The sequence below is a fragment of the Haematobia irritans genome, chromosome 2, assembly GCF_050003625.1.
Source record: "Haematobia irritans isolate KBUSLIRL chromosome 2, ASM5000362v1, whole genome shotgun sequence".
NCBI classification, from domain to species: domain Eukaryota; kingdom Metazoa; phylum Arthropoda; class Insecta; order Diptera; family Muscidae; genus Haematobia; species Haematobia irritans.
Window position 1 is genome coordinate 145225256 of NC_134398.1, and position 15973 is coordinate 145241228.

At 31.0% G+C, this 15973-nt stretch overlaps 1 protein-coding gene across 6 annotated transcripts in view; it reads left to right on the forward strand.

Moving 5' to 3' along the window:
* The window catches only part of Btk (tyrosine-protein kinase Btk29A), a 561740-nt gene that overhangs the window by 439735 nt on the left and 106032 nt on the right, over window positions 1–15973 (forward strand). The window contains exon 1 of one of the 6 annotated variants that reach the window (XM_075296475.1): window positions 9475–9801. The exons of the other annotated variants lie outside the window; for them this stretch is intronic. Coding sequence (XP_075152590.1) covers window positions 9669–9801 — 133 coding nt within the window. The 5' untranslated portion in view covers window positions 9475–9668. Of the gene's footprint in view, window positions 1–9474; window positions 9802–15973 lie in introns of those variants that run through there. 6 annotated transcript variants of the gene reach the window in all.

Below are 15973 nucleotides of genomic sequence, written 5' to 3' on the forward strand. Positions count from 1 at the left end.
AAACCAGGCACGTAGCTGACCTTGACCCAAGCCGTTTCATTTCAATTTTTGTTTTGTTCTTGAATAAATTCAGTGTGGATGCTACAATAAATCAACGCCACAATCTAATCGTATTGTGGTGTTGATTTATTTTAGTCAGCATTTCAAATTTCGATTAATCCTCATCTTTACTATAGATAGTTTAAAGTAAAAATGTCGCAACCGATATATAAAAGATCCATATAAGGACTTTGCCACCACTAATAGTATTTAATATAATTTGCTAAATTCTGATAAATTTATAGAAAAATATAGTTAGAATTAGGTATCGTATACGACAGATTTCGACGTGATGATGATGGGTCGCAAATTCAAAAAATGTTAGCAGGTAGTTGTGATTTTTTTTAATTCGCAGGATATTCATTTTTGGGTTGATGATTGGCACCCAACGTGGGGCTGCAATTGTCTTTCTTTTTTTTAATTTGCAGGATATTCATTTTTGGGTTGATGATTGGCGCCCAACGTGGGGTTGCAATTTTCTTTTAAATGTATAATATATTTCCTTTGTGTGTGTTTCTTTTTTTTATTGTCAACCTCTTATTAGTAAGTTCTTCAATAATGTATAAATTATTAAAAAAATCATTTAACGATTTTATTGCTTCGAAGGAAAAGTATGCTGAAATACTCGTATCTGTTGCTCAAAAATCCATATATTTATATCGATTTATGTGAGCTTTGTTGAACTGCTCTACAAGAGGATAATCACTCTGGGCGGTTAGTCGCGAAATTGGTGAAAAAGCCGGCATCGAGTAAAACATATTATGTACGAAAGTTTGGCCTTGAGAAAGCTATTGACGAGTTGGGCGCCGCGTTTGCTCGCGATGGACAACGGGCGTTTTTAAATTACAATTGGTAGAGTTTTTGCATCGTTTCGTGAGAGGGAACGAAACATGAAACCGTAGAAAGACACAGAGCCAAAACAAGAAGCTACATCCAATGAAGAAGATGAAAATGTTGGACAGAGTTCGATCGGAATGGTGAATGGTATTATTTCCAATCATCGGAACTATTTGATTCTGAATTGAGGAAACAAACCTACATGGAAAAAACTGCTATACTGATATATGCGAAATTTTACATAAATCAACTACACCCAAAGAAAAAATACTTTCCATCGAAATGAAATTTTACACAAGCAAAATTCGTCAGTATCTATGACAATCAATGGAATGATTATCTCTAATCATTTTTATTTCCTTCATTTGTCTAAAATTTCGTTCCTTGGAAAAGAAAACTCTTCTTTTAGTGTTAACAATAACCCACGAATGTCGGACGATGCCGTCTTTCATTTCTTACTACATTTGATGTAATAGAAACTTAATTGCAGTCCGTTTTGTTACGATAAAATTTGGCATAAGATCCACAACTCGGATAAAGAAACCAGTTTGGGAGGCTAACCACACACAGAGAAGGAATATGATCATCTCAAACATGTTTCAAGAGCAAAATGTTATTTTTGTATGGTGACCATGTAACATGGTTGTCACTAAAATGTTATTTTTTCGTCAAATATAACCTTCTTGCCGAAATCAGATACATGATTTCCGAGAAAATAACATGGCTGCGAAAACCATGTTACATGTTCACCACCCAAAAATAACATTTTGTTCTTAAAACAGGTTTGAGGTGATCATATTCCTTCTCTGGGTGCAATAAACATGCCTTTGTAAGTACAATGCCTTTGTTGTTTTGCATATTGTCTTATCTACAGTATTTGAACTTGTAAATGGCGCCCAACGTAAGGCAAGAACAGAAAAGAAAAGAGTTTTAGGCGAACAGCTTTCGCAAAGTTAGAACTCGACCCCAGGCATTCTGAATATCAATATCTTAGTCACGGCGTTAAAATTCTATGATCCAAAAATGGTCATCTACTGACGAACTATTTGCAGGAATGCTTGTTGCCCAACATATGGCCGAAGATAGTATTACAGTAAAATGGTTGTGTACCAGCGTTGTCACAATTAATATTATTTTGGACCAAAAATTATCCAAAATTGGACCGAAATTCTTACCAGCCGACCATTTCTCCAAATTAAATTTATACCATTTAAAAAATAAAATATATCCTCGATAGAAAATTTTGTGATATTTCAATTCAAAATTTTTATTTCTATAGAAATTTTTCTCAAAATTTTATTTCTATAGAAATTTTTTCAAAATTTTATTTCTATAGAAAATTTTGTCAAAATGTTATTTCTACACTAATAGAAAAAATTACGTTTCACAATCGTGAACGGACGTTGTCAAAATGAAACGGAAACGTTCACAAAAAATCAAAACCGAATGCTCACGATTTCGTCCACGGGCGTTCACGATTTCATGAACGGCAGTCGTTTTTTTGGCAATGCAAAGTTTTAAAATAATCGTTAGACATTGTTATGGCAACTCCGCCGTTGGTGCAATGTGCTAAGGCGACTGTTAACGCGTATCGTGCAGGCAACACAGGTTCGAGTCACGGTAGCGGAAGTATTTTTTAATTTTGTTTATAAATTCGTAACCATTACGTTCTCAGATCATGAACGCTGGTTGTTATCTTGACAACGTATGGTGTCATTTTTTCGTTGTCAGATTGACCCCATCTGTTCTCAGTTTGACAACACTTGTGTGTTGATTCATTTTCATGAACGGATCGTTTCGAAATGACCACGCCGTTCATGATTTTTTCTATGGGTGTATAGAAAATTTTGTCAAAATTTTATTTCTATAGAAAATTTTGTCAAAAATTTATTTCTATAGAAAATTTTGTCAAAATTTTATGTCTATAGAAAATTTGTAAAAATTTTATTTCTATTGAAATTTTTTGTCAAAATTTCATTTCTATAGAAAATTTTGTCAAAATTTTATTTCTATACAAAATTTTGTCAAAATTTTATTTCTATGGAAAATTTGTAAAAATTTTATTTCTATAGAAAATTTTGTCAAAATTTTACTTCCATAGAAAATTTTGTCAAAAATTTAGTCAAACTTTTATTTCTATAGATAATTTTGTCAAAATTTTATTTGTATAGAAAATTTCTACAAATTTTATTTCTATAGAAAATTTTGTCAAAATTTTACTTCTATAGAAAATTTAGCGTAAATTTTATTTCTATAGAATTTTTTTGTCAAAATTTTATTTCTATAGAAAATTTTGTCAAAATTTTATTTCTATTGAAAATGTAGCCAAAATTTTATTTCTATTGAAAATTTGTCATTCATTTTTTTTTCATTTTTCAAATTCTTCTTTATTAATTTGATTTTTAAATACAATTCATTTAATGAGATTTTATCACAGTAGATATTACAACAAATGAGACACTGGCTGGCAATATAAGCTATGTTATTTAAGATACATATTATAACCATTTTACTCTACTATCTTCGATCCTACGTTGGGCGCCATTTATCTTAACAATAATTACTCTATACAGTTCTATACAGTAGCTGTCCAAAAACTAGAATTATTTTGGACTCATAGAGTTTTATCTCCGCGACCAAGATTTATTTATAATTTAGAAATTTTCAGAGCATAATCGGCGCTACTTTGGGCGCCATTTTTCTTAACAAAAATTTCTCTATACAGTTCACCATTTTTAATTGAAAAAATTTCTGTACACAACAGGGTTGACATTTTGGTCCGATCGGACCAAACTTGGTCCAAAAAATTATAAATTTTTTAATTTGGTCGATGGTCGGACCAAATGTAATTTGATTGATTTTGGTCCATTTTCTTCAAATCGATAATTTTTTCAAAAACTTCTATAGAAAAAATTTTGACAAAATTTTCTGTAGAAATAAAATTTTGGCAAAAATTATTATGGAAATAAACTTAAAAGAATTATATAGATATTTGTATAGAATTATTCAAAAATTTTGTATAAGAAGAAAATTTGTAAAAATTTTATTTCTATTGAAAATGTTGACAAAATTTTATTTCTATGGAAAATTTTGTCAAAATTTTATTTCTATAGAAAATTAGGCAAAATGTTATTTCTATTAAAATTTTTACAAAATTTTCTTCCTATACAAAATTTTTGCATAATTCTATACAAATATCTATATATTTTTTTAAATTTAATTTCTATAATAAATTTTGCCAAAATTTTATTTCTACAGAAAATTTTGTCAAAATTTTATTTCTGTAGAAGTTTTTGAAAAAATTACCGATTTGAAGAAAATGGACCACAATCAATCAAATTCCATTTGGTCCGACCATCGACCAAATTTAAAAATTTATAATTTTTTGGACCAATTTCGGTCCGATCGGACCAAGATGGCAACCCTGTTGTGTACAGAAAGTTTTTCAATTAAAAGTGGTGAACTGTATAGAGAAATTTTTGTTAAGAAAAATGGCGCCCAAAATAGCGCCGATTATGCTCTGAAAATTTCTAAATTATAAATAAATCTTGGTCGCGGAGTTAAAACTCTATGAGTCCAAAATAATTCTAGTTTTTGGACAGCTACTGTATAGAGTAATTATTGTTAAGATAAATGGCGCCCAACGTAGGATCGAAGATAGTACAGTAAAATGGTTGTGTATTGAAATTTTTTAAATTAAAATACAATTTTAGGTCTTTCGAATATAAGAATCCCAACTCTATTACTTACGTAACCCTCTAGTTTTGTCAGCTGATTAAATATTCAATATTAACGACACAAAAACAAGAAAACGAAAGGAGAAAAATTTTTACGATAAAATTCAGTATATGCAGCAAAGCCTCTTGAAAAGTTTTAACTAATGGCGATTTCGATTGGGAAAAAAGGTGCAACATTCTCGAAATTTATTGCAAAATATGAAGTATACTGACATACGTTTTGGGTCCTGAATCCCACACAATATTATGAATCAACAATAAATCTGGAATGACACTATCATTTGGGCGAAAATAGAATCAGTGAAAAAGTAGTTAAACGCCAAGGCAACATATTTTTTGCGAAACGAAAACACCCTAAGTTTTCTTTGTATTTTACCCATTTTTGTTGTCTCAAGATGTGCTTAATAGCTTCCTGATTTAACGAAGCCAGCCTTTAGGTGGAGACATACTGATATATGATATATTTTGTAAAAACAAACATCACTTAACTATCCATTTCTTTTAATTGTAATTAACCCTGTTATATCTTGAGATTTTTCTTGGAAAATTAAATTACATTACATGTCTTCCTACTAGTGTTGCAATAATGGAAAGAATATTGTATAATTAGTAATATTTTTATCTTACTTAAAAAACGACCATTATCACTAAACACATTCATGGAAATGAAGAAAAGAAATTATCTTAAAAGTTCATTGAGTTTCAATTAGTTTTCAAACAAAACTGAAAAATAAACAGACCTTCAGCCAAAGGCAAAATATCCATAGACCTAAGTTCGTTTACTTGAGCTTTCAGCGAAAAAAGTTCATTAGAGTTTAACAACAAATCAAGAGTACTTTTACGCTTAATTGATGTTATTTGTGTATAAATAGCACGCCGACAATTTTGCTTTTTATTTGTCTTTTTAATTTTAAGTAAAATCTCCATTTGTTATGCGGAAGTATTTATTTGCTTTGATATAAGTCATAAGCGAGTTTAAGTTTGTAAAAAAAACACATATTGTGAACTACAAATTAGAAGATTTTGCTTTGTTATCAGCAAGAATCTTAAATAATGTTTGAATGAATTATAATTGATTTATGGCATATTAAGAAATTGAATTGATTTGTCCAACCTGAAACTCAATAAGTTTTAGAGAATTTCGTTGTGTCGAAAGAAGGAAATCGTTCATAACTTGAAAATATTCCCAGCCACTTAAAAACAAATTAGATTTATTGTATTTGTTAAAAATAGCGTTGAATTATTGATTGATTAAAAATGTTAATTATTCCAATGGATGAAAAAAAAAAAACAATGTCAGATGATGGGGAATATATTCCGCTAACATTCTAAATTATTCACAAAAAAAAAAAAAAATAACACAAGTCAACAAGTTTGAGAGAAATAATTTTTTCTACTATATAATAGTTATTTGTATTTAATAGTTATTTGTATTTTATTAAATTAAATTTTGATATTTTTATGAGGAAATTTTTATTCATTTACAAAATAATTTTATTTGATAATATCTGATTTTTCATGCGCTACTGGGATTTTAAGCATTGCATTGTTGATTATAAATAAATTCTTCATGTATTTATCTGTTAATTGTCTGACTTGTCTTTTTAGATGAAGTTATTCTTAATATAATTTTTTTTGTTCACTTAATATTCATTAATTCATAAAGTGGGCGTTACTAATTGATAATACTAATTGTTGGCGATTTTAACGTCAATTTTTAATATTCACTTCAATCATAGAAGATTTATATTGAAGATAATTATTTCGTTTGGAATTACAAAAAAAACGAGACATTTTAAGATCTTCTGCATATTGTATAAATATAGACACATTAGTATAGCAAGCTTTGATATTAAAGTTTTTAATATTCAATTATCATAAAAAAATCCCTGAGGTAGTCCATTCCAAAGAATGTTAATTAAAGAATATTGACTTTGCAAATAATGACATTGAAGTTGAATTTTTTGTTAAATTAAAAAAAAATTGACTTAAAGTTTAATAAGATGTCCGTCATCAGATATTGCAAATATCCTCCGGTATCGATAGAACATAGTGAACTTTTGTTTTTCTACTAAGGAACCTATTTTTATTACATACTATTACAATTTCAATAAGAGCTTATTGGACATGAAGATTAAGATACCAATTTCTTAATCTTCATGTCCAATAAGCTTTTATTAAAATTGTAATAGTATGTAATAAAAATAGGTTCCTTAGTAGAAAAACAAAAGTTCACTATGATATTAAGTTATTGAAAAAAAGCCAGATACCAATCTCCACAAGCCTGACTATACACATGTTTCATCGCTGGCCAATACGACTTTCCATAGTCTGTAGAGTAGAACTGGCGGGGTGAGATGACTCAATTTGGATCTTATATGCTGATTTTTTATGGATATTACATACGAGGATTTTTCCCTCATTTCCTTCTGTTTTTTTAAATTCAAATATTATATATAAAACTTTAATACTTGAACAGGAATTATAATTATTTTCTGCTCTCCGGATTACGTAAACTCTGCAGAGGTGATGTGGGATAGTAATTTTTCCTATATGTCAAGTGGGAAATTATAACATAATTCATAATTAAGTAGTAATCCTTTAAAGGGTGATACGGTCAAAATTTGGTCAAGGGAAAACGCGTGTAAATCGGTGAAATCGTTTTTAAAAAATCAAATTAAATTTCTTTTTCAAGTTCATTTAGTATAAAATTAAGGAAAAATATTCAGTTAGGCTTTCGCTTTTCCAAATCCGAATTGCCGGGCCTCACGCTTGACACCTGCCATCAGATTTTGTACAGCCACCTTGTCCACCTTCTTCGCCGCAGAAAGCCAGTTTGCCTTGAACTGCTGCTCGTCCTTAGTAGTTTTTTGGTCTTCTTTAGGTTCCGCTTGACAATATCCCAGTATTTCTCAATTGGGCGGAGCTCTGGCGTGTTGGGAGGGTTCTTGTCCTTGGGAACCACCTGCACGTTGTTGGCGGCGTACCACTCCATGGCCTTTTTACCGTAATGGCAAGATGCCAAATCCGGCCAAAACAGTACGGAACAACCGTGTTTCTTCAGGAAAGGCAGCAGACGTTTATTCAAACACTCTTTCACGTAAATTTCTTGGTTGACAGTCCCGCAAGCTATGAAAATGCTGCTTTTCAAGCCACAGGTACAGATGGCTTGCCAAACCAGATATTTCTTTGCGAACTTTGACAGTTTTATGCGCTTGAAAATATCTGCTACCTTTCCCCTTCCTTTTGCCGTATAAAACTCCTGTCCCGGAAGCTGCTTGTAGTCGGCTTTGACGTAGGTTTCGTCGTACTTTACCACGCAGTCAAACTTCGTCAGCATCGTCGTGTACAGCCTCCGGGATCGCGCTTTGGCCGTCGTATTTTGTTTATCATCGCGATTTGGACTCACTACCTTCTTGTAAGTCGATAGTCCGGCTCATTTTTTGGCTCGATGCGCGGTTGTACACGATACACCCAGCTTATTTGCGGCAACTCGTAGAGAGTGGTTAGTGTTTCGCTTGAAACTACCGGCAACTCTCTTTGTCGTCTCAGCGGCTTCCAGTTTTCGATTTCCCTCCCCATCCAGACTTCCTGGCTGTCGACAAACGTTCCCCAAACACTTTAATTACATTTGTAATGGTTGATTTGGCAACTTTTAGCGATTTTGCCAGCTTTGCGTGCGAGTAGCTCGGATTTTCGCGATGCGCGAGCAAAATTTTGATACGCTGCTCTTCTTGCTTGGACGGCATTTTGACAACTGAAGAGTGAATTCCAAAATCAAAATAGGAACAACATTCTACACACACACACCTTCAAAAAGAGGAGTGTTCAGGTTTTTTAAATGCAAAATTGATGCATAGAAACAGCTGATTTTTGGTTATCAATTCAGCTGTTTGTTTCCATTTTAGTCGATCGATAGAGCTCGTTCGACATACATAAACAAGCTGTAAGTCATTCTAAAACACTCAAATTGAGAGAATACCAAATAAAAGAATACCAAACTTCTGAGATATGGGTAACCAATTTGTGTGTGATTAAAGCAATACCAAATAGGAGAATACCAAACTTCTGAGATATGGGTAACCTATTTGTGTGTGATTGCTTTACTACGGCGTTTTCGAGAGACCAACACTCATACTAACAAACACCGATAGTCGTCGGTTGCATTGGATATTGGTGAAATTTTTTTTTTTTACCAATTGGTGTTTTAAGATTGCAAATATTGGTGTTTACTAAATGCACTGGTCGGTTGCGGTAGATAGCAGCCGTTCTCTGGTCTGCATTGCCTGAACTAGTCGGTTTTATTGAAGAATCCCTAAGGGAAAACATGTATTCATGTATAGTTTGTTATATATTATTGGATATATGTTATATATTATTGGAATGACATAGAATTTCTCTAATAAATGAATACTGTGAACTTTGGTAGTATTTTATTACATGATTCAGGTTGATTATGGAACCAAAATCATATAAAAGCTAAATGAGGTCTATACAAATCTTCAAAAATCGATTTAAAATGTTTCTTTCGCTGAACGCCACTTTCCTTAACTGTAGAATAGTTTATATCATATTTTTAATATACCGTCTGGTTGAGAAAACTAAAGAAACAGTATTAAACTTTAGATCAATTTAAAATTAATTATAATCCTCTACATAAATACTGATTAAAATTATTATTAAATTAATAAAAAAAAACTAAAATTAGTCTGCCCATTCACTTTTCACTTCGTCTTCTTCTTCGAAGGTCTAAGCAAAATTGTGGTAACTCTGTTTTTTTTATAGTTCTTTTTATATTATTAACACTTTGCGTTTATTTCTCTTCTTTTTTAGGTTTTTATAATTATTTTTGTTTGTTTTCTTGGCTTAAAAATTGTTTTTAATTGTTTTCATGTAATAAAAATATTTTACAAAAAAATATATATATTTTTAATTAATGTCAAACAAGAAAAAATATTAAATTCTATATCGTGTTAAATATCAAAGGTGAATATAGCATCAGTAAAAATCTCATCGGCGACAATTGTCGTTTAGACGAGCTATTGCGTCAAACAAATGATTCCGTGTGTTAGTCTCGCGGAAACCAGTGTCCTGGGCAATATGAAGGAACGTGTTAAAGAAATGAAGGTTTTCGGCTGTAGGCTGAATTTTTGGAACAATATCAGTCACAGTTTGACAAGTTCAAAAGGTATGTATGTAAAAAAAAACAAATATTTTTAATAATGTTTAAAAAGATATTCGATTTCTTGATTTTTTATTGATTGTGTGGGCCATTGCAGTGATATATAGACATAAATATTTTTTTTTGTTAATTGTTTGCTGATAAGATATCAGTTACTAAGGCAAAAACATATTTTTGGCACGTTGGGCGCCAGTTCTTCACAAAGCTGAAACTGTACAACTAATACGTGTAATATGAGCGGCTTATCTTAATAAATTCCCTTTTCAATATTTTCTTACAAAAAAAATTAGGATTTATCTAAATATATTTGTGTAATACAAAATTCTTTTCGTTGGGCGCCAAATTCATTAAATATCATTCTCTTTAAATTTTTTGCAAAAATCTTGAATAGTTCGAATAGAAAAGTTTTGAATAGTTTACTTAACTTTTTTTACTCTTTGGATTTAATTAAAATCAATTATTTTGTGCTAATTAACTCCACAATGAATCTTAATGTGTAATTGTTCAAATTTATCTTACCACCAAACCTTATCCTCGCCGAATAGATCACAAAGTTACAGAGTGCAGTGTCAACCGTTCATGCCCCGAAGATCTTACCATAACAATTACCGCATCATTTAATAATAAATTGCAACATCTATGTATCGAATTGATAAAAACGATGGTATAATTCAAATCGAATGGATTAGGAGAAGCCTTGCTGTTTGGGCAGTGTTTGTGTGAGGCATAATATTACCCAGCAATAAAAGGAAAATAAACATCTGACTGAAATTCTATCGAAAATCATCTAGGATGAATTTTAAATAAAAAATTATCTGAGATGAATTTCTCAATAAAATCATCTGGAATGGATTTCGCTAGAAATCGTTTCTAGGATGAATTTTTATTTAAGATCATCTGGGATAAATTTTCATGGAAAGTCACCTAGGATGAATTTCTAAGAAAATCATCTGGGATGAGTTTCTATAGAAAATCATATGGGATGAATTTCTATAGAAAATCATCTGGTATGAATTTTTATAAAAAAATCATCTGGGAAATCGTTTCTAGGATGAAGAAATCGTTTCTATGATGAATTTTTATAGAAAATCATCTGGGATGAATTTTTATAGACAAATCACCTGGGATGAATTTCTATAGAAGATCATATGGGATGAACTTCCACCGAAAATCATCTGGGATGAATTTCTATAGAAGATCATATGGGATGAACTTCCACCGAAAATCATCTGGGATGAATTTCTATAGAAAAACATCTGGGATGAATTTCTATAGAAAATCCTTCTGGGATGAATTTTTATAGAAAATCCATCTGAGTTGAATTTCTATTGAAATCATCTTCAGGATGAATTTCTATAGAAAATTATCTAGGATAAATTTCTATAAAAAATCATCTGTAATGAATTTTTATAGAAAATCCATCTGGGATGAATTTCTGTAGAAGATCATATGGGATGAACTACCACAAAAAAATATCTGGGTTGAATTTCTATAGAAAATCATCTGGTATGAATTTTTATAGAAAATCATCTGTGATGAATTTTTATAGAAAAATCATCATCCCAGATGAAATAATAAAAAATAAACGTCTGGGTGAAATTCTATCGAAAATCATCTAGGATGAATTTCTGTAGGAAAGCATCTAGGATGAATTTTTATTTAAAATCATCTATGGGATGAATTTTCATGGAAAGTCATCTAGGATGAATTTCTAAGAAAATCATCTGGGATGAATTTCTATAGAAAATCATCTAGGATAAATCTCTATAGAAAATCATCTGGTATGAATTTTTATAGAAAATCATCTGGGAAATCGTTTCTAGGATGAAGAAATCGTTTCTATGATGAATTTTTATAGAAAAATCATCTGAGATGAATTTCTGTAGAAGATCATATGGAATGAACTTCCACAGAAAATCATCTGGGATGAATTTCTATAGAAATCACCTTCAGGATGAATTTCTATAGAAAATCATCTAGTATGAATTTCTATAGAAAATCATCTAGTATGAATTTTTATAGAAAATCATCTGGATGAATTTTTATAGAAAAATCATCTGAGATGAATTTCTATAGAATATCATATGGGATGAACTTCCACAGAAATTCATCTGGGATGAATTTCTATAGAAAATCATCTTCAAGATGAAGTTCTATAGAAAATTATCTTCAACATAAACTTCTATAGAAAGTCGTGTCAACGATGAATTTCTCTACACAAAAAAAAATTCTGATTCAATCACAAAATTAATTGCTCCAATTAATTTTTTAATTGAAATGTCTTCAATCACGAAAATGATAGTATCAATCCCGGTTTAAATTGGCATTAGTAAGTTTCAATTAATTTTTTAATTGATTCTATTAAATTTTTAGTTGATGTTGATTGCAAAATTCAATTAATTATATAACTGGCTTACTATTACGAGTTTGATTAAAAAATTAATTGTATCAATTAATTTTTTAAGTTAAAATTTAAAAAAGTTCAATTATCGACTTAATTGGGAATTTTTAATTGGGAATATTTTTGTAATATTTTTTTTTTTTTTGTGTAGAATTCAATTTCTTATTTGACATAAAATGTTTGTTGGTTAATTCCACAAATCAAGTTAGCTTAAGCCTAACTACAAACTACTGCAGCGAGGAGCCACATCAGAAACCCATTATTTAAATTATCATTTTAACAAAATCTTCAAGCGAATGTCAACTGTAAACCCCATATCAGCGATGGTAAAGATATTCCGTGTTTCTTAGCTTTCGCCTTCGCCATTCCAACAATGAAAGATTTCGTAATAAAGATTTGCCTAAAAAATGTATTTGACTAGACTTTTTGTTCATGTACAACTTCAAATGCTAAGGCATTATTGATGACAAAACATTGATTAGTCTTATGGATCGAGTCAAGTCGTGAAACTACATTGTTTGTAGAACATGGTAAACACTTGGCAAAATACGACGATTTTTTTATACCCATAGACGATATATAAGATTTCATCTCAATGATCTCGTACCCCACTAACAACACCTACCTTCAGTTCTTGTTTTTTTTTGCATTTTTAATAAATATTTTCATTTACAGCAATTTATTTGAAATTCATCTCAAATTTCCAACACTTCTAACAGTGAATATTGAATATTCAATCACTTATCGATGGCTAGACACTTGAGTGTTACTTTAAGTGCCAAGTGTTTGTTACCATGATGCGGCATTCACTGCTTGCTATCGTTGAATCTTTACTATATCATATGTACAACGGCTGTCAATATCAAAAGGCACCAAGTTATTGAATGTCTTGAATTTCAAAGAAATAAATAATAAACCAGAAACACGAACCACTGTCAAACGGTACTGAAGGAAAACTCCATAAAGAAAATTATAAAGTAAACTATAATAATAGAGTATAGATGGCCATCCATGTTCATGGTTAACAGTGGGATTGAAATGAACAAAAATAGCAAATAACATAAAAAGGAGGTCCCTTGTCATTGAGCTTAATATGGAATCGGGCACAAATCAGTGATAAGAGAGAAGTTCACAACTGTTTTATCACAATGAGCAGTCTAACTGAGCCTGATATCTCGGGCTGCCACCTAACCTAACCTAACCGTTCTCATATACTAAGAATTAACGGACGACAGCTTTTTATGGTTGGTACACAATATTCAATTTTCTGAATAACGCATCTATTTATGAAAATTTGGAAGTTCTTCCAAAGGCACAACTTTAAATGCACTTCCAGAAGATGCACTTCCAATGATGTTCTTTATTTTAACTACCCAGGAAGTTATTTTAATTTAATTTTTTATAACTTAGTTTTTTCATACTTTTAATGTATATTTTTAACTTTTTTGTTTCAAATAGGTTAAAAACAGTTTAAGAATTCATAAAATGGTACAAATCATTTAAATTTTGTCGAAAAAATGCTAAATCCAATCTGAAAAAATTGTGAATTTTTGAAAATATTTGAGGTCAAATGTTTCCGATAAGCGTTAGAATCCATTAAAAAATATAAAAAATTAAAAATTATTTATTTGACAAAATCCCAGCAAAAAATTTGGAAGTTCTTCCAAAGGCACAACTTTAAAAGCACTTCCAGAAGATGCACTTCCAATGATGTTCTTTATTTTAACTACGCAGGAAGTTATTTTAATTCAATTTTTTATACCCTCCACCATAGGATGGGGGTATATTAACTTTGTCATTCTGTTTGTAACACATCGAAATATTGCTCTAAGACCCCATAAAGTATATATATTCTGGGTCGTGGTGAAATTCTGAGTCGATCTAAGCATGTCCGTCCGTCCGTCCGTCTGTCCGTCCGTCTGTGGAAATCACGCTAACTTCCGAACGAAACTAGCTATCGACTTGAAACTTGGCACAAGTAGTTGTTATTGATGTAGGTCGGATGGTATTGAAAATGGGCCATATCGGCCCACGTTTACGTATAGCCCCCATATAAACCGATCCCCAAATTTGGCTTGCGGAGCCTTCCGGAGCAGCAAAATTCATCCGATCCGGTTGAAATTTGGTACGTGGTCTAAGAATACGGTCTCTAACAACCATGCAAAAATTGGTCCGTATCGGTCCATAATTATATATAGCCCCCATATAAACCGATCCCCAGATTTGACCTCCGGAGCCTCTTGGAGGGGCAAAATTCATCCGATCCGGTTGAAATTTGGTACCTGATGTTAGTATACGGTCTCTAACAACCATGCAAAAATTGGTCCATATCGGTCCATAAATATATATAGCTCCCATATAAACCGATCCCCAGATTTGACCTCCGGAGCCTCTTGGAGGGGCAAAATTCATCCGATCCGTTTGAAATTGGGTACCTGATGTTAGTATACGGTCTCTAACAAGCATGCAAAAATTGGTCCATATCGGTCCATAATTATATATAGCTCCCATATAAACCGATCCCCAGATTTGAACTCTGGAGCCTCTTGGATGAGCAAAATTCATCCGATGCGGTTGAAATTTGGTACATTTCGTTAGTATATGGCCTCTAACAGCCATGTAAAAATTGTCAAATTTTATAACTATAGAAAGTTTTGTCAAAATTTCATTTCTATAGAAAGTTTTGTAAAAAGTTTATTTCTATAGCAATGTTTGTCAACATTTTATTTCCATAGAAAATTTTGTCAACATTTTATTTCTATAGAAAATTTTGTAAAAAATTTATTTCTGTAGAAAATTTTGTCAACATTTTAGTTCTATAGACAATTTTGTCAACATTTTATTTCTATAGAACATTTTGTCAACATTTTATTTCTATAGAAAATTTTGTCAACATTTTATTTCTATAGAAAATTTTGTCAAAATTTTATTGCTATAGAAAATTTTGTCAACATTTTACTTCCATAGAAAATTTTGTCAACATTGTATTTCTATAGAAAATTTTGTCAACATTTTATTTCTATAGAAAATTTTGTCAAAATTTTATTTCTATAGAAAATTTTGTCAAACTGAATTATATACGTATTTAATCGGCCTTTTTTTTGTTTAATATATACCCCTTATGGACTAACTTACAATTTAGAAGACAGTGCTAAAAAGTTTTACGATACCTTGCCATCGGCAAGTGTTATCGCAACCCAAGTAATTCGATTGTGAATGACAGTCTTTCGTAGAAGTTTCTACGCAATCCATGGTGGAGGGTACATAAGATTCGGCCTGGCCGAACTTACGGCCGTATATACTTGTTATAACTTGGTTTTTCATACTTTTAATGGATAATTTTAACTTTCTTTGTTTCAAATAGGTTAAAAACAGAGTAAGAATTCATAAAATGGTACAAATCGTTTAAATTTTGTCGAAAAAAATGCTAAGTCCAATCTGAAAAAATTGTGAAGTTTTGAGAATATTTGAAGTCAAATGTTTCCGATAAGAGTTAGAATCCATTAAAAATTATAAAAATTATTTATTTGACAAAATATCACAGAATTTTTTAATTTACATCCAAAACATTGAATTCGGATCACACCTAAAGAAGTGATGCAAATTCAGTGCAACGGCTGTTGAAATGGAGACTTCCGTCCTATGACAAGCCCATGTTAAATTCATCGCTTCTGCGTCAATTTTGCACCACTTCCTGATCCAAAAAGAACATTTTCATTACTTTTTTGGCGACGCTTAACCTATTTGAAACAAATAAAAATAAATTTCCCTTTAAAA